We start from the raw sequence: 19,586 nt of genomic DNA, 5'->3' as shown, positions 1-19,586 counted from the left end.
CCAATCACTTTAAGCCCATACGCCAGTTTGTTTATTTTTTGGAGATAGGAGAAGTGTTTCATTTTACTCTATTATCCAGTCTCCTGTGCTATTCTGTATTTCTCTCTTCAGCCAGAGTGCTGCACCAGTTCTATTTTTGTTTCCACTTGTTCATTTGTGAAATACTGCCCTTCCCTTGCACTCCAAATGTGAGCTTTAGCAGCAGAAGCTGCAGACAGCATGTACTGATATTCATCATCACTTTTTGGACTTTTATGACAAGCTATTTTCTTTCATTAGTGTCAGCTGCTGAAAATAATAACAGACTGTGTCAGTGTAGTCCTAGCAAAGCTGAACAGAAAATATAACATGATATAATTCTTTGTGTAAACAGTAACACCACCCTATAATTGATAACAAACATCTCCTGTATCCTTAAAAACACCTTTTTTAAACCATCTTCTGCACTGTCTAAATCAGGTCTTCACAGCCAACATGCTCCGTGACCAGAATGCAATGCACAGACCTGCGAGGAGAGAGTACTGTACCCCTTCCCTCCAATCATAATAGCATAGGATAAGGAGGGAAAAGCCAGGTGGAGACTTGAGAGAGAAAACAGAGTATTTCTCAGACTAATTAATTTGGCAGATAAGAACTTAAATATTTTCAACATTTCACGGCCCTGTCAGCAACTGTATAAATATTAATTTTAAAAACCAACAGCCTCAGTTGCAAAGTTTACCTAGATTTACCTAGGTTCCAGTCGGGATAACCCAACCTTCTTCAGAATAAAAGTAACTACCGTTTGTCCGTAGTAGACATTGTCAAGCTAAAACTACAAATCCATAAATTATCATCAGACTGTATGTTCACATAACTAATGAGGAGGTATTGAATAGAATTGGGGAGAAGAGGAGTTTGTGGCACAACTTGACAAGAAGAAAGGACTGGTTGGTAGGACATGTTTTGAGGCATCAAGGGATCACAAATTTAGCATTGGAGGGCAGTGTGGAGGGTAAAAATCATAGAGGGAGACCAAGAGATGAATACACTAAGCAGATTCAGAAGGACGTAGGTTGCAGTAAGTACTGGGAAATGAAGAAGCTTGCACAGGATAGAGTAGCATGGAGAGCTGCACCAAACCAGTCTCAGGACTGACAACCACAACAACAACAACAACAACAACAACAACAACAACATGTAAAAACTTTTCTCAAACTGCCTCGGCCCCACTTAGCAACCGTGATGCGGCAACCACGAGTGCTGTACTGGAACTGACCGTAGCGTCATGAGGCCCGCCTAGGCGGACACAATACCTTGCACCTGCGCATAAACCGTGTGATGGGTACTTGTTGGGAGAAGACGCGAATCTAACTCCTGACCTTGAATTTACTAGTAAAGTGAAATAAAAGAAAGGTACAGCTGAGGAAAAGGGCATATATATTATCCTGAGCAGAACATACTTAGATCGACTGCCTTAACATATATGAAGTATTCGTTGGTCATGATGTGAGGAAGACATCATGTGCTTACAGTGTATGGCCTGCCTAGGAACATTTTGTGCTTAAGAATGAAGTTTAATCACCTAAAAAGAACTTAGGAGTGGGAAGGATAATATAAAGCCAACATCGTCATTACTATGACTAGGTCTAAATGATGATCTTTTTGTTTTTTTAGACGTAAATGTTAAGCATTTGCTTAGCTATGGTTAGAACGCATGAACATTCTATTGACTTAGTACACAAATGGTCATGAATGAACTTATGAACAAGTCTACATCTAATCTGTAACATCCTGGAATACGGGCCATATAAAATAGATCTAGTCATAATAATGACGATGTTGGCTTTATATTATCCTTCCCACTCCTAAGTTCTTTTTAGGTGATTAAACTTCATGCTTAAGCACAAAATTTTCCTCACATCATGACCAAAGAATACTTCATGAATTTTAAGACAGTCTGCTCAGGATAACATATACGCCCTTTTCCTCAGCTGTATCTTTCTTTTATTTCACTTTATTAGTAAATTCAAGGTCAGGAGTTAGATTTGTGTCTTCTCCCAACAAGTACCCATCACACAGTTTATGCGCAGGTGCAAGGTATTGTGTCCGCCTAGGCAGGCCTCATGACACTACGGTCAGTTCCAGTACAGCACTCATGGCTGCCGCATCGCGGTCGCTAAGTGGGGCTGATGCAGTTTCAGATACGTTTTTACAGTCTGACGATAATTTATGGATTTGTAGTTTCAGCTTGACGATGTCCGCTAGGGACAAATGGTAGTTACTTTTATTCTGAAGAAGGTTGGGTTATCCTGTGTGAAACTTAGGTAAATCTAAGTAAACTTTGCAACTGAGGCTGTTGGTTTTTAAAATTAAAATTAATTAATTTGGCAGTCAGAAGTGTGTAGCTCACTGTAAATGAGGTTTCACTACTATAAATTAAACAAATAAACTAAAAACATAATGTTGCTACATCACGTCATTACTAAGCAGGTACATGTGTGTCCTCGTACATATTTCTCATATTTCTTTAATCAACTGTTTATCTTCTTTTTGTTTTTCCTTTTACAACAGTGTTTGTGTGGATTGTAGATGCAGTACATGTAGTTTAGGTTATAGTCTGAAAATGAGTTTCTCAAAAGCGGATTTAGTTCCTTATTGTTGAAAACAGTTATTTACAGAGGTAGGTTGAATCCAACATTGATATTATGTCTGTGTATGTCTTGTGCAATCAAGGAAATTGATCCTGAGGGAAATTCTTATAGATATTTGGAATGTTTATCTTGTTACCGTGTTTGTCATTACATCACCTGTCACACTACAGATAAACTACTTCAAGCTGCAGCTCAAAGCGAATGTCATCAATGATCACTGAATGAGGAGATGAAAATCCATTTTTAGTGCTATAATATTGTTAAATAAAATATGGAAATCTTCCTTAGGTTTACATAGAATAGATGGACTGCATTCAAAATCTTGTAACAACAGACTTTCGATGAAGACAATTTTGGAAAATCAACTGCTTTTCCTTTGTCCAGCTGATTCTTCTCGAAGTAACAATTTCATTTTGAATGCATGTACACTGAGGTGACTAAAGTCATGGGATAGTGATATGCACCTACACAAATGACAGTGGTATTTTCTACACAAGGTACAAAAGGGCAGTGCATTCAGGGTGCCATTGTTTTTACTCAGGTGATTCATGTGAAAAGTTTTCCGATGTGATTATGTCTGCACGTTGAGAATGAACAGACTTTGAATGCGGAATGATAGTTGGAGCTAGATGCATGGGATAGTTGTTTGTTAGGATATATGTAGTTAGTAAGGTGTATGAGAAATCAGGTAGTGGGTTTGGAGTCTGAACGGCTTTGGGAAAGATAGTGTTCAATAGTGGCAAGTCCATGGGCATGAGAGAAGTTGGTGTGTTAGGAAGTGGCATCAACAGTGTCAAGTAGGGATCTAGGAGGTAAGGGGTGAGGATAGTGGAGAGTTGTTGAAGGAACTGGTTGGTATCTTTGATATGGGAGGTAAGATTTTGCACAATAGGTTGGAAGTGTTGGTCAACGAGGACCGAAATTTTTTCAGTGGAAGAACAAGAAACAACTACAATTGGGCATCCAGGATTGTTGAGTTTGTGGATTTTCGGGAGCATGTAGAAGGTGGGTGTGCAGGGCATGGCAGAGATAGCTGTCATGTATGTGATGTGTGCTTGCTTGTGTGACTGTGTGTGCATTTTTTTTCTGAAGAAGGCTCTGGCCAAAAACTTTATGTAACAGTCTTTTCATCATGCCTGCCTGCAAATCAACATGTCATCTTTACAGTGAGTAGCAATCCATCCTTTTCAAAATATTGTCAACATACCAATTTGGGCTTTCCACTATTTGATTTTGCCTAACAGCTTTTCTTCCACCCCACAACCCAGTGATGTTTTGTTACTTTCCTCTAAAACATTACTCTACTCAGTTGTCCATTCTTTCTCTTCTTTCCTATTTTTTCATTGCCTTCCACACTGCACACACTCCAAGCCACACTGTATGAATGGTCTCATTAACACACAACACACAGCTGTATATCCATATGGATTGTTGGTGCAGCATCTCATGGCCAAAATTCTTCCCAGCAATAATTATGAGTATAATTATCCCTATTGATCACATTTCCTCCCTCATCCTCTTTTATTTTCACATGTTATTTTGCACATCTATATGTGCCACATGAACTTGTGAGCCTAAGCAATCCTCCCTTGCTTTTTCCCCTACCCCAACATGCACATACCCTTTTACTTATTTGTGCAGAATTTTACACAGTTTTACATATCTGTCTACATTTTAATGTAGCTGTGCATGTTTTTGGGCACCTATGTATATTTTGTGTGTCTTTTCTTGTTATCCAGCTCCCCTCACAACCACCTAACACCTTGATTTGCTCATTTCCCAGCTTTTTGGTACAAGATTGCTAGCCCCCCCACCCCTGACTACACACCCCTTATCTCTTGCATGTTTTGCCCCCAGGGTTGGGATCTGCAATGGCCACTATTACGATGATGATTATTATCAGTATTGATAGTGATGATTGGAACAATTTGAAATACTACATTGAAATAAAGTTTTGGTGAGTGAAATATGTATAAGTTGATTTTTTGTGATGTGATCAGTAGCTATGAAATGTATTATCATAGGTGTTGTGTTTTTGGTGGAGGGGGTGAATTGTGTGTAACATATTTCTGAGTTAGTACTATGTAGATTGTGATAGTGTATGGTGTCAGGTTTTGGATCATGTGAGAGGATTGCCAATAAAATGGAAGAATGTAATAAATGGCCAGCAACATTTCATGTAATGACTCATATTAAAATATTAAAATCCGGAAATCTGTAGAGTGTGCAGGATCATACCACTGGAAAAACTGAGCCAACACCAAAATCAAATAATAAATGGATAATAATTGGAAGATAAGTAATAGAAAAATCATTTCTTTCACCATAACTTGAAACTATTAATAAAAAGTTCTAATTGTATTTCTTATACCTACTTTTCAGGGCTCTGAAGAAAAATTATGCAATCCAGATAACTGTGGCATCTAGTGAGGTTTGCTAAGTGTTATTAGTTAGAATATGTCTGCATAGTACTAATAAGAGAGAGATTAGAGCATACAGATATCATCATCTATACCGGATAAAAAGTTGACTAGGCTAAAAGCTCGTGTGCACACCACACTCTGTCAGTCACTCAGATAGTGGTTTCTGTTGCAGAGTTCACCTCTGAGCCTCTTTGTGGGACCTTAAAATTCTCAACCCTATGGCTCAAGTTCAGAAAGTCACAGCCTAGCATGTCACAGAAATTTCAAAGTCTCTAGTTCAGGCCTTTTTTTTTTTTGGCTCAAAATTTGAAGGACCTGGTCAGTTCATGAGACAATGTTGCTGGTTGTAAGCTTGGTTGAAATTCCATGTGGAGGCCTTTCAGCCAATTATTGGTAGAACCAAAGTACGACCTCAGAGCCCAGATTATAAGCACTCTTCATTTTCAATTTTTGCCACAATCTGCTATTGCTGACAGAATTAAAATGTCATTGGCAAACCTTAAAATTTTTATTTCCTATTCATGAACTTTAATTACCTTTCTAAGTTTCTCTTCAGTTTCATTTACTGCTTACTCAGTGTACAGATTGAATATCATGGGGGGTTAGGCTACAACCCTGCCTCACCCTCTTCTCAACTACTGCTTTCCTTTTATGCCCTTTGGCTCTTCTAACTCCAGCCTGGTTTATGTACATGTTGTAAATAACCTTCCATTCCCTGTATTTTACCCCTACTACCTAGAGTGGTACAATCAATACTGTCTAAAGCTTTCTCTAGCTTTACAAATGCCACATTCATAGGTTCACTTTTCTTCCACTTATCTTCTAAGATATGTCATGTGGCCTGGAGGTATATATCTTGTACACTAGGTGGAATAAATTTGTCATGGCTGGCTCTCCCAATGATATCAATTATACTGACACAATGTCATCCACTCCAGGAGCCTTGTTTCCACTTAGGTCTTTCCTCCCTCTCAGCATCACTTACTTCCCGTCCTCTTTCTATAATATCACAGATTGCATGATTACCCGTGCAGTTAAAAGTTTCTTACTTTTCATTGCTGCTACTGTCTCAAGAGGACGTGTGTCACTTCTTAGCCATTTAACAGATTTTAGTGTACCAAGCAATGCCTCTAAGCCACTGCTCATATACAGGGTGATTATAATTAAAGTTAAACTTTCAAAATGCTGTAGAAATAACAGCACTGGTCAGAATGATGTCAAATTGCAATGGAATATTATCGAAGAACGGGGAAAACATATGGAAAAAGAAAAAAAAAATAGTGCGAAAATTGAACAATAGATGGTGCTGTATGTGTCAGAATACCTAAATGAAAACACCCGTCATGTGCACGACCCACTGAAGTTGGTATAAACGTGCTGGGTACACAACTTTTCCTCCCTTCATGTCTGTGATGTTTGCCATTACTGTCACAATGCAGGATTATGCTCTGCTTCTGAAGCTGTATTACAAGAATGATGACTGCCATGAGTCAAGCGAAAATGAGTCGGAAATTTGAAAAGATGGGTTCTTTAGGTGTGCAACCTGGTACGAGGAGGAAATGAATTGATTCGATGTCAGTGGATGCAGTGACCACAGCAACGCAAGAGGAGACGAGTGGTGGTGTGCAAACATGTAGTGCACAGAGAACTACCTGAACATTACCCTATGAAATATCCTTCTTTGCTATCCATTCAAAATTACCCATGTGCACAAGTTGCTTCCTGTTGACCTACCAGCAAGAGAGACCTTTGCTTGAATGGAGGTGGACAATGATTGGCTGTGGAAGATTTTGTGGACAGACGAAGCCCACTTCCATCTGACAGGATATGTCAATACACAGAATTGTCGTGTATGGGCTACAGAAAATCCACACACAAATCAACCAGTACGACTTCATCCTGAAAAGGTCACTGTGTGGTGCGGGTTTATGGTATTATTTATCATAGGGACATATTTTTTCAAAGAGATAGATGCTTCCAGTCCTGTTACCTGTACCATCACTGGTAAGCATTATGAGTGCCTTTTGGGCAACCACATCATTCCAGTTCTCCAACAGCGTGGATGTGTGGATGGGATCATTTTTATACAAGATGGTGCACCTACGCACATTGCAAGTCCAGTTAAGTAGCTCCTGAAATGCCACTTCAGAAATGCTAGAATTATCAGCCACCATTTCCCTACAGCCTGGCTGTCCCAATCGCCTGATCTTAATCCGTGTGATTTCTGGCTGTGGGGCTATCTGAAAGACGTTGTGTCCAGTGTTCCGACTGCAAACTTAGCTGCGTTGAAGGCACACATTGTGCAACACATTCTGAACATGAAGCCAGAAACACTTTGATCAGTTGTGAAACATGCTGTTTCTCGATTTCAACTTGTTGCAGAAAATGGTGGACAGCATATTGAATATGTTTTGCGCCAGCCTCACGGAAATTAATAACCTTATTTTATTTTGACTGATGCTTTTTATGCGGGTTTTTTGCCTCAGAACAATTAAAAACTGATGTGATTGATGCTTTTTATGTGGTTTTTGGCCTCAGGACAATTAAAAACTGATATTTCCCATCCGATGCGATATGACCTTGCCGTGGTAGAACGGCTTATGTAACTAACATTATCACACCTATACATCCATGCACACTGAGTAGTACAGTTTGTTTAACGTGAAACATACACCTTAAGCATTGTTGTATGATTCATTTGTCATTTGTAGTTGACTACTATTAAATGATGATTCTTACAGTGCCATCTATTGCTAAATTTTGTAACTATTTATTTTCCTTCTGCCATACGTTTCCCCCCTTCTCTGATAATATTCCGTTGCAATTTGGTTTGAAAGTTTAATTATAATCACCCTGTAGAACAATCGTTATTAAATGAATCTTGTTTCTCTATCATTCCTAAGTGACACTCTGTCATATGAGTCACATAATAATAGCACCTTTAAGAAAATCTTGATCAGGGAGGCTACTTGCCTAAGTTCTCATTTCTTTGGGTGTTTTTATTCCCTGACAATATACTCATACTCATCCTGCTGGAAGTGTTTACAATTTGGAAATTGAGAGCTATATTATTTGCATGAACAGCTAAGGATCTATAAATTCCACACCTGCCTGGTGTTTGTCAGTTTACATCATGAGTTTTGTATTGTCTGAATCTCAACAACGTAAAGAACAGCATTTCAAATTCTTATGGTCAGACTGAGGCTGATTTTTTTCAATAAAATGGAGAACTTTCAAAGCAAAACAACACACTATACTTTCAATTCATTGTTAATCACTGCTGCACTTAGGTTATTCAATTTCTCTCAAGACAAAATCAGCTGCTTTTAAAGGAACATTGGGTTATGTTATGGGTTCTTCATGAGATAGATAGACTGATATTACTTCATAACAGATCTGTCAAACTTTGTTTATAGAAACACTTAATGTTCCATACATATTCACTGTTACTGACAAGATAGAGAGAAAGGGGTGGGGGAGGGGGAGGGGGAGGGGGATGAGGAGGAGAGGGGAGGGTATTCTGACTATTACATTAGAACCATAATTATTTCTTTACCTTATATCCAGTTTTCAAATAGTAATCTCGAATTGCTCGACACATAACAATACTGACTGGAATTGTTGCATTGAAAGTTTCTTTTCCTGAAATTAAAAGAAGAAACTTTTAAACACTGCATTGACAATAAAATTCCATGCAGTAGAAAAATATTTTAAAAATCATCCAAAAAACTGAAAAGCAGTGCATTTTTTGTGTACATGTACAACACTACAGTGCCAAAATTTAAATGGCATATGTGACTAAGTTTCTGTGGCTGGAGTCAGGTTTGTTGTTCTTGTTTTCATTAAAATACTGATTTAATGTGTTTCATCATGCTAGTCTAGCCTGTGCAAACCTACTCTATCCTGAATGACTATTGCTACCTAAATCCATTTGAACATGGATACTGTATTCAAGCCTTGGGCTGCCTCTACAATTTTTATCCCTGAACCTTACACTAAACTGACAATTCTTTAGTACCTCAGGATGTGTCCTATCAACCAATCACATCTTTTAGTCAAGGCCCCCCCCCCCCCCCCCAATTGATTTCAGTTCCTCCTCACTTTTTATTTGACCTACTCATCTATTCTTCAACATTCTCTTACAGCACGCCATTGCAAAAGCCACTTATCATCAAATTTCCACTTCCATACAAGGCTACATTTTAAATACCCCCAGAAAAGGCTTCCTAACACTTAAATTGATGTTAGATGTTCTCTTTCAGAAATGTTTTTCTTGTTATTGCCAGTTCAAATTTTATATCCCCTCTGCTCTGCCCATCATCAGTTACTTTGCTGCCCAAACAGTAGAACCCATCTACTACTTTTAACGTCACTTTTCCTAACCTAATCCCCTCCGCATCATCTGATTTAATCTGACAGCATCACATTACCCTTGTTTTACTTTTGTTGTTGTTCATTTTATAATCTTTTTTCAAGACATTATCGTATTTACTCGAATCTAAGCCGCACTTTTTTTCTGGTTTTTGTAATCCAAAAAACCACCTGCGGCTTAGAATCGAGTGCAAAGCCTGCGGAAATTCTGAAAAAAGTTGGTGGGTGCCGCCACAACTTACTTCTGCCGTCGAATATATGTAGCGCTACACAGGCATGCTTTGTAGGCACAAAGATAAATACTGGCGCCAAAACCTCTGTGTCAGTAAATAAATTAAAAAAAAAAAGGTAGAAGACGAGCTATTTTCAATGTACTATGAAAATCCGACTGGCAAGACTGTTTGGGATGTTTGTCAATATGGCCAACTCTACGTTCTGAATTTTTTTCCTATCTGTGAGAAGAGATGGTTGCTATAATAGGAACTTTTATAAATTGTGCATCACATGCAGTTTTCTCGTCACCATAAGAATAATACACATATAAACGTTTTGCCATGTATTGTTTCATGTTTGCTGCTATCTCATTTAAATCCGGTCTGTCTAATAAACTACGAAACTAGAGTGAGACAACAGCAAACGCGGAAGAATATAAATATCATGTCATGTTTATATTCGTTTTATTCTTATGCTTAATAGTGATACAGTCAGAAATGAAGCACGGCAATTGACTAGATTTTTAAATCTAAGATGACTCTAATTTCTGTGTACTAAAAAGGCGCCTGCAAAGATTTTCAAACGGAGAAAAATTTTCGCTAAACTCTCGTTCAGAACATCTTCTATCATTAAAAGTATATTATTTGGTTCTTGTTGATCATTATCAAAGAAAGCAGCAGTGTAAGTAACAACAAATAGCAGTTTCTTGCCGTTGTTTCGCTAATGAGACGATTCCTCTTTTTCTTAAAAAAAAAAAAAAAAAAAAAAAAAACGACGTCGGTAGCACGCACAAAAGCAAGCCATGCCGCGAGCGGCGACAGGCCGTAAACATGCACTATCAGAATGCGGCAAACAAAGCATGACACAGTACAGTAACGCATTTTCAGCTTAAGAGTGACGTAAATACTTTTAACAAAGAAAACTGCGCTTATCAGATCAAAGAAAAATAAGCTATCAATTCAAACCAGACGAAGCACGTGGAAAAGGAAGGGTACCCATATAAATACGGACGGCGCGCCTGACGCATAGCAATGGCTACCTGGTAAAGCTTAACTGCTGAGCTTACGACTCGAACCAAACTACTGTCGCTGTATCGTCATTCATTCGACCTAAATTGTGTCTCATATTACAATGGACCAACTTTGTTTCGATTTGGAGATGCGGCCTATAATTTTTCTCTCCCCTTGAATTTCGAGTCTAAAATTTGAGGTGCAGCTTAGATTCGGGAAAATATTTTTTCCTTGATTTCGAGTCTCATTTTTCATATGCGGCTTAGATTCGAGTAAATACGGTATCCATTCGGTTAAACTGCTCATCCAAGTCCGTCGCCATCTCAGAACGAATTACAATGTCATCAGCAAATCTCAAATATTTTATTTTTCTTCCCTACCAAATTTCTCCTTGGTTTCCTTCACAGCTCGGTGGGCTTAAACCCGGTCTCACTCTGTTCTCAACTACAGTTTCTCTTCCATGACCTTCCCCTTGTATGATTAGAAGCTGGTTTCCATCTTGCTCCTTGTATTTTATCCCTGTTACCTTCAGAATTTCCAAGCAGGTAGTCCACTTTCTCTAAATCTACAAATGTCATAAATGTAGGTTTGCCTTTCAATCTATCTTCTAGGATAAGTCATGGGGTCAGTATTGCCTCACCATTTCCTACATTTCTCTGGAACACTAAGTGATCTTCACTAAGATCAGGTTTTACCAGTTTTTCCCTTCATCTGTAAATAACTTGTATCAATAATCTGCAAATGTGACTTATTAAACTAATAGATCAATGGTATTCTCAACTGTCAGTACCTGCCTTATTTGGAATTGGAATTATTACAGTCTTCCTAAGTCTAAGAGTATTTCCCGTATCTTATGTATCTTGCAAATCATATGATATATTTTTTTCTTGGCTGGCTTTCCTAGGAAATTCTTGCTTACCTATACCACAGTTTCTGTTAATCCCACATTTTAGATGTTTGCATTCCCTTTCACCTGCTTCATTTGCTATAACTTTGTATTTCCTCCCTTCTGCCATTATATTCGATATCTCTTGTGTTATCCAGGGATTTCTGTTAGGCCTCACTGTTTTATATGTGCAATCCTTTGCTGCCATCCCTATTTCATGCCTCAAAGCTACTTATTTGTCTTCTATTATATCCCTTTCCCCCATTTCAGTCCATCATGCCTGATGGTCCCTCTTGAATTCTCAGTAATCTCTGGTTCACTCCATTTATCCAGGTTTCGACTCCTTCTTACCATTTTGCATTTTCTGCAGTCTCAATGTGCATTTCATAGCCAATAAACTCAGCTCAGAGTCCACATCCCCCCCCCCTGCCCCCCCCCCCCCCCCAGAATAGTTTAAAATCTGGATAATATAAAGTAAATGGACAAATAAAAAAATTTACTCATCAAACTGCGGCAGACAGACAGACAGACAGACAGACACACACACACACACACACACACACACACACAAAAGGATTTAACTTTCACAAGCTTTCGCAGCCAGTGACTCCTCCTGGCGGAATAGTTGAAGGGGAGGAAGAGGGGTGATGGAAAAGGACTAGAGAGGTTTAGGGAAAGGGGTACAGTTTAGAAAAATCACTTGGAACTCTGGTTTAGATGAGACTTACTGAGAAGGATGAGAAGGAAAGGCTGATTTTTGGAGATTGCACCAGATGAGGTTTGAAAACCTCAGAGCTTAAAGGTGGAAGACTTAGTAACATGTAAGACAGAGATTACTACTAAAACATCGTGCACAAGTTCATAAGAGTGAAAAGCTAAGTGCACTGTATGTAATAGAGGTGGGAGGGGGGACAGCGAAAAATACACACACCAGAAAATGAAAGATGTAGAAAACTGAAATGGAGTTGTAATGGGACACCCTCCTCTAACAGTACGTTTTTTTTAAAGAAATAGTTGATACCAAGTAACTTGTATAGGTGATCATTATGTCAGCTGTTTCACTAAAAGAATTTCATATAATTTTGAATACGATTGTATTATATTTCAGGCTAAAATGTATAAAAAGAAATTAATTTGTTAGTACTCTGTGTTTACAGTTGGAATTATTTTTCTCTTAGAAATATTTGAAATTGCAAAATATCTGGAATGCTTAAAATTCATATTATTAATTGCACATTCTAACACTAATTATAAAATTTATTTCTGGATTCATTTACAGAATAATAATATAACTTACTAAAGATTCTTCTTTTGTCAAGAAAGTATGTAAACCCTCTTGCTTTGTAAACTCTTTGGAATATTGTGAGTGCTGTGGAATGTAGGTAGTAGTGGGCATGCCTCTGATGGAAAAACATGTATTTTTCTAATCTTGTCAACAACAATGTAATTTGTGTTCTGAGGTGAAAATTGCAAAGTTGGTGTGATACAGAAGAATGGGATAAAATAAAAGGAAGTCATAGCAACAGAAAGAACTTCATCAATTAGTTAGTCATCTGGAAGCCACAACGTTATAAAAAAATTACATCCTCGTGAATGTATCCCTGGACGCAAGAACTGCAGCCAACAATAAGAACAGAAAATGAAGATAAGTAAAAAGTTTTCCTTTTGTATATCTTACACCTCTTGAAGCTTTTGAAACTTTAAGAGACAGAGAAATTTAATGGTAATGTATGGGAGGGTAAGATTACAGAGTGAAGATAGAAACTGTTAGTGTGAATAAATGCTGAGATGGAAGGAATTAACATAAATTAAGACCAGGTGGGTAGCGAGAACCAAGGACACATTGTAGTGCTAGTTCCCGCCTGTGGAGTCCTGAGAAATTGTTATCTGGGGGGAAGAATGGAGACATTTTGTTTTCTCATAATTCCTTTACTACATCCAAAGAGATTTAATATGCATTCTTACATAACTATGCTACCTCTGCCACAAGTACTGTCATCCCAATGAGCAATTTTAAAAACGCTTTGTGCCTATCAACAGCAGTGTCTTATATACTGGCTTCTTAGCACACACCAAAGATGTTTTCCAGTGATGTTTATATAACTGTCTAATTATATGATAGTTTTAATCATCACATTACTTGATGATTAAACAATACCCACATTAATATGATTAAAACTATCATATAATTGACAGTTATATGAATGTTATTGCCAAATGTCTTTCATATGTGTTAAGAAACCAGTATATAAGATGCCTCCGATAATGGGTATGTCTGCCTGACACATGTCTGATAATGAATAAATAAAAGTACGCTCTATTGGGCAGCTTTAATCAATACTTATTTCTAATAATTCTGAAGCCAAACCATTCTTTTACTGTAAGAAACAAGACATTAAAAATTAGTCAACATAAACTGGGAATAGTGGAGTTGGCTTTTTGAGCCCCAATTTCTGGACTGCTCATCAGCTTCTTTCTCAGTCTAGTTTTTCTATATGGACATTCTAATAAGTCTGAAAGGAAAATTGGTCAAACACTTTTATTTGGATCATCAATTAGATTTTAGTAATCAGTTTTCCAGTTGTTGTAGGCCATGAGAGTTGGCACCTAACTGACAATGTCTAGATTGATTTATGCTGTTGTGGTCTTCAGTCCAGAGACTGGTTTGATGCAGCTCTTCATGCTACTCTATCCTGTGCAAGCTTCTTCATCTCCCAGTACCTACTGCAACCTACATCCTTCTGAATCTGTTTAGTGTATTCATCTCTTGGTCTCCCTCTATGATTTTTACCCTCCACGCTGCTCTCCAATACTAAATTGGTGATCCCTTGATGCCTCAGAACATGCCCTACCAACCGATCCCCTGTTCTAGTCTTGTTGTGCCACAAATTTCTCTTCTCTCCAATTCTATTCAATACCTCCTCATTAGTTATGTGATCTATCCATGTAATCTTCAGCATTCTTCTGTAGGACCACATTTTGAAAGCTTCTATTCTCTTCTTGTCCCAACTATTTATCGTCCACGTTTTACTTCCATACATGGCTACACTCCATACAAATACTTTCAGAAACGACTTCCTGACACTTAAATCTATACTCGATGTTAACAAATTTCTCTTCTTCAGAAACGCTTTCCTTGCCATTGCCAGTCTACATTTTATATCTTCTCTACTTCGACCATCATCAGTTATTTTGCTCCCCAAATAGCAAAACCCCTTTACTGCTTTAAGTGTCTCATTTCCTAATCTAACTCCCTCAGCATCACCCGACTTAATTCGACTACATTCCATTATCCTCGTTTTGCAACAGGGCATCGAAGACCAGACCCAAGAAGTGAAGGGTGTCCACTACCTCAAGGGGTTGGCCATCGAAGAACAGTTCTGGATGGGGATGGACTGTACGGCAACAACAGAAATGCATGACACACGTCTTGGCTGCCGAAAACTGAAGACCATGGGAGAGAGCCCATGAGTGTGCCCGGCAGATTGCCCCCTGTAGACGGTGTTCTGCAGCACCCATTACAGAGGAAGCGAGGTAGATATAAAAATCATCAGCACACAAAGATGGAGACACTGTTGGTTCAACAGCTGTCACCAGACCATTAATGGCTATGAGAAAGAGAGGGACGCTCAACACTGAAGCCTGTTGAACCCCATTTTCTTGCTGATGGGGAGTGCTGTAGGAGCAACCAACTTGGACCCAAAAAAAATTAACAAGAAAGGAAGTTACAGATAAAAATGGGCGGAGCACCACGAAGGCCCCATTTGTGAAGGGTGGTGAGGATGTGGTGGTGCCAGGTGGTGTTGTAGGCTTCATGCAGATCAAAGAAGACTGCAAGGAGGTGTTGCCAATGGGCAAAAGCCCATTGGATAGCAGACTCCAGGTGCACCAAGTTATCCACCATAGAGTGGCCACAGCGAAAACCACTTTGAGTCGTTGACAAAAGGTCGTGGGATTCAAGGATCCAAAACAGCTGCTGACTCTCCATGCATTCAAGGAGCTTGCAGAGGATGTCAGTAAGGCTAACTGGACAGTAGCTAACCAACTAAAGAGGCAGCTTCCCTGACTTCAACACTGGAACACTCCACAGACGGTTGAAGAGGGTCAGTATACAATGGTGGCCAGCCACTGATAAGTGCTGGAGCACTTGGCTATGTATCCGATCCAGTCCAGGAGCTGTGTCAGGACAAAGGGCAAGGGCGCTGGCAAATTCCCACTCACTGAATGGACCATTATTTGGCTCTGAACAGTGAGAAACAAAAGAGAATGGCAGTCGTTCTGAGAGCTCTTTCAGGAGAAGGAACATGGGTGGATACTGAGCCGATGCCGAAGCTTGAGCAAAGTGTTGACCGAAATTTTCTGCTACAAAGTCCGGATTGGTAAGGACAACACCATGCACAGGAAGTCCTGCAACCCCAGTGAGAGGATGGTGGCAAAAAATTCGCCTGAGTTTCGACCAGACTTGTGAAGAGGGGGTGTGTGGTCCTATGGCAGCTACATAATGTTCCCAGCAAATCCGTTTCTGAAATCTGATTATGTAGTGGGCCCAGGTGTGGAGTCGTTTAAAGACCAGAAGAAGAGCAGTAGAAGGGTGCCACTTCAAGTGTTGAAGAGCACAGTGGCAGTCTGTTATGGCTGCAGCAATTTCTGGAGTCCACCAAGGGATCATCTTCCAGCGTGGGGAGCCTGAGGAAGATGGGATTGATGAAACAGCTGCTGAAAGGATGGCAGCAGTCAAAGTCTGAGTAGATTCATCAAGACTGTCATGTGGCAATACAGGGGGATGGGAGCAGAGGAGAAGGCACCCCAATCAGCCTTAGATACAGCCCACCTGGGAGGGCGATGGAGTGAGAGACACTGAAGGAAGGTCAAAACAATCAGATAATGTTTGCTGTCACGTAAGTCATTGTGGACTCCCCACTGAATGGAGGGTAGAAGGCCGTGACTGCAGTTGGAGAAGTCAGTGGTACAGAAAGTGCCTTGCGCACACTAAAGTGTGTGGGAGTGCCTGCGTTTAGTAAACAGAGGTCAAGCCTTGTCAGAACAGCTTCAACTGTCCTGCCCAGGGTAGTCGTATGACTACTCCAAAGAGGGTTGTGGGCATTTAAGTCCCCTAATAGCTGGAAGAGAGAAGGGAGTTGTTGAAGAAGGGTGGTGAGGGCATGGGATGTGGGCGGCCTGTCAGGTGGGAGGTAGAGAATACAGATTGTGATTGAAGTGGCTAGATGGACCCTTACAGCAATGGCTTCCAGAGTGGTATGGAGGGGATCCCATTTACTAACAATGTCCTTGTGGATCGAGGTGCAAGCACCACCAGAAGCCTGCAAAGGGCCAATTCGGTTCTGACAGAAAGCATGGAACCCACAAAGGGTGGGGGAGTAAGAACTGATAAAATGGGTCTCCTGGAGTGCAATACAAGCAGCAGAGTAGAAGGAAAAAAGGGGCTGCAGCTCTGGAAGGAGACGCAAATACCCATTAAAATTCCACTCGACGATTCTCAAGCCAGAGTCCGAAGGGGAAGCAAAGGGACCGGAGTCAGTCATGCCGCCAAGTCACCATCCATGACCGATAAGGGTGGGGTAATATCCATATAAGTGAGGTAAGGCTCTGTTGGTTCATTGACTGGACGAGGGGAAGGCTGCATCTCGGGGGGTACCAGAGGGGCCTTGCCCTTGTTCTTGCGTTTCTGCTTCTTCTTTTGGGAAGGAAGAGAAGGGCAGACTTCAGCGAGGGCCAGCACGGAATTACACCCAGTAATCTTGGCGCCCACCGGTTGCAGATGACGCTGCCAATATGGAGCTGTAGATCACCTTCCAGGGGTGTGCCGGGACGAGGAGTCCCGGGAGGGAGCTGCAGTACTGGCAGCCGCCGAAGGAGGGGAGCACTTCTCCAGCGGGGGAGGGGGAGCAGCACCCAATGGGGTGGGTATGGGTACTGATGGAGAGGGGGAGGGGGAGTGAGAGAGGGAGGAGGAGGCTGAAGGCATGGGACGAATGGGTTGGAGCTGGGAAGAGGAAGGGATAGGAGGGGGAATGGACATAACGGAAGCAAAAGTAGAAGACATAGACACTGGATGGAGCCGGTCATACTTTTGACAAGCCTCAGTGTAGGTGAGCCGATCTAAGGTTTTGTACTCTTGAATCCTTTCTTTCACAAACACCGGGCATACAGGCGAGCAAGGAGAATGCTGTCCATGACAATTTACACACACTGGTGGGGGAGCACAGGCACTCCCTCAAGGGGGGGGGGGGGGGGGGCGCCCACAGTCGCCGCAGATGGGATCAGTGAGGCAGCGGGAAGACATGGGTCCAAACCGGAAGCATTTAAAGCATCTCATCGGTGGTGGAATATAAGATTTTACATCACACCAATACACCATTACCTTGAACTTCTCTGGGAGGACACCCCCTTAAAGGCCAGGATAAAGGCACCTGTAGCGGTGTGATTGTTTGGAGGGCCTCACTGCACATGCTGGATAAAACGAACCCCTTGCCGCTCGAGGTTAGCACGGAGGTCCTCGTCAGTTAGGAGAAGAAGATTTCGGTGGACAATAATACCCTGTACGGAGCTCAAAGATTGGTGGCGTGTGACAGAGACTGGGTCGTCACTGAGACAGTCACAAGCACGCAGGGCATCAGATTGGGCAGCAGATGATGTCTTTATGAGCAAAGCACCCGACCGCATTTTACTCATCGATTCCACTTCTTCGTACTTATCTTCAATCATCTCCATGAAAAACAAAGGCTTGGTCATGGCAAAACTTCCGCCATCTGTCCTGGTACAAACAAGGTACCGAGGGAAAGGTTTCAACCCAAGCCGGCGAGCTTGACCCTCCTCCCAGGGGGGTGGCCAGGGAGGGGAAGGCCAAAGGATCAGAAGGAGGAGTGTCACGTCTGCTACCACTCTTAGAGACTGTCACAGAATGGCCAGGATGGTGAAGCTTTCGTCACTTCGTGACAGCGGCCATTGCCGGGAGGTCTGGTGCCCCAAAATGATGAGCATCGACTCCTGGGCATACACGAGGTGTTAACAGCTCAGGTACTAGTAATGTGATCCCTGTGGTTTCTGGGGGCTCAGCCAAGTGGATACTTAACAGCCCCACCACACAGACTGGCTACCGTGCTGTTGACCTAGCAGGAGGGCAGCCAGGGTGCAAAGGGAAAGGAAAGGGGAGGGGAGGGGGAGAGGAACCTGCACCATGGAAGCTGGGTAGGGAGTTCATCCCCAAATGGCTCACACTGAACGGAAAATTTTGGAAATGGAGGTCAAACACCAAGGGGACCAAAAAGGAGATGGAAACAGCAAACTAAACAATAGCACAGAGCAAAACAAAGCCAGGAGGATAGGCAGGTCAACATAAAGAAGTCCACTAAGAGGGAAAAGAGGGGGCAGGGACAAAAGAGCAAGGATAGGGAGGGAGAGGAACAGGGATGGTAATGCATTCTGGAAAGGAAAGGAGACTGCAATAGCTTGGGGCCGCGTGCACGCCACACATGTACCCACAAAAGGACTGTGGGCCCCCTGGGGGAAAAGGACTGTGGGGCCCCTTGGGAGAGCGTCATCTCGCTAAGTGCTGCAGCGCCTAGTGGAACTAATAATGATACAGGCCAGAGTGCAAGTCTCCACCAGCCAATGGTGCATTCTACCTTGTCGTCTATGTGTGTGTTCTCTTCAAGCAATAAATTACAGTGTTCTTGGGTGAGAACACTTTTTGGCGATGAGTACGATACTGGACACCATGTGCTCTACTTTTGTCATTAGTACTTTGAGTTTAATTTACATGGAGGCAATGCTTACGTCTCTTCTTGACAAACAGCAGGTGCTGACACTTGCTATTTCGAGTTTGATGACCTCATTGGCACAACCTGCAGCCCCACCAACAATATATCTGCCACTGTTCGCTGTGTATGACAATGCAGCATAAGGCTGGGATGCTTTTGAAAAATGGCTGCAGCAACATTTCCAGGCATTTGGGGTAACAGATGTAAACTTGTGTAAGGCACTTTCTTTGTTGTGGATTTCATCTCATGGGTCTCAGTTGTTGTGTCAG

At 41.2% G+C, this 19,586-nt stretch overlaps 1 protein-coding gene across 1 annotated transcript in view; it reads right to left on the bottom strand.

The window, feature by feature from the left end:
* Positions 1-19,586, bottom strand: part of LOC124625794 (deoxyribose-phosphate aldolase) — a 166,995-nt gene that overhangs the window by 19,350 nt on the left and 128,059 nt on the right. The window contains exon 5 of the mRNA XM_047149241.1: positions 8,613-8,698. Within this exon, the coding sequence (XP_047005197.1) occupies positions 8,613-8,698 (86 nt within the window). The remainder of the gene's footprint in view (positions 1-8,612; positions 8,699-19,586) is intronic.

This window comes from Schistocerca americana, chromosome 8 (genome assembly GCF_021461395.2).
Source record: "Schistocerca americana isolate TAMUIC-IGC-003095 chromosome 8, iqSchAmer2.1, whole genome shotgun sequence".
Lineage (NCBI taxonomy): Eukaryota > Metazoa > Arthropoda > Insecta > Orthoptera > Acrididae > Schistocerca > Schistocerca americana.
Note: the sequence above shows the minus strand (reverse complement) of the source record. Positions and strands in the feature narration are given on the sequence as shown.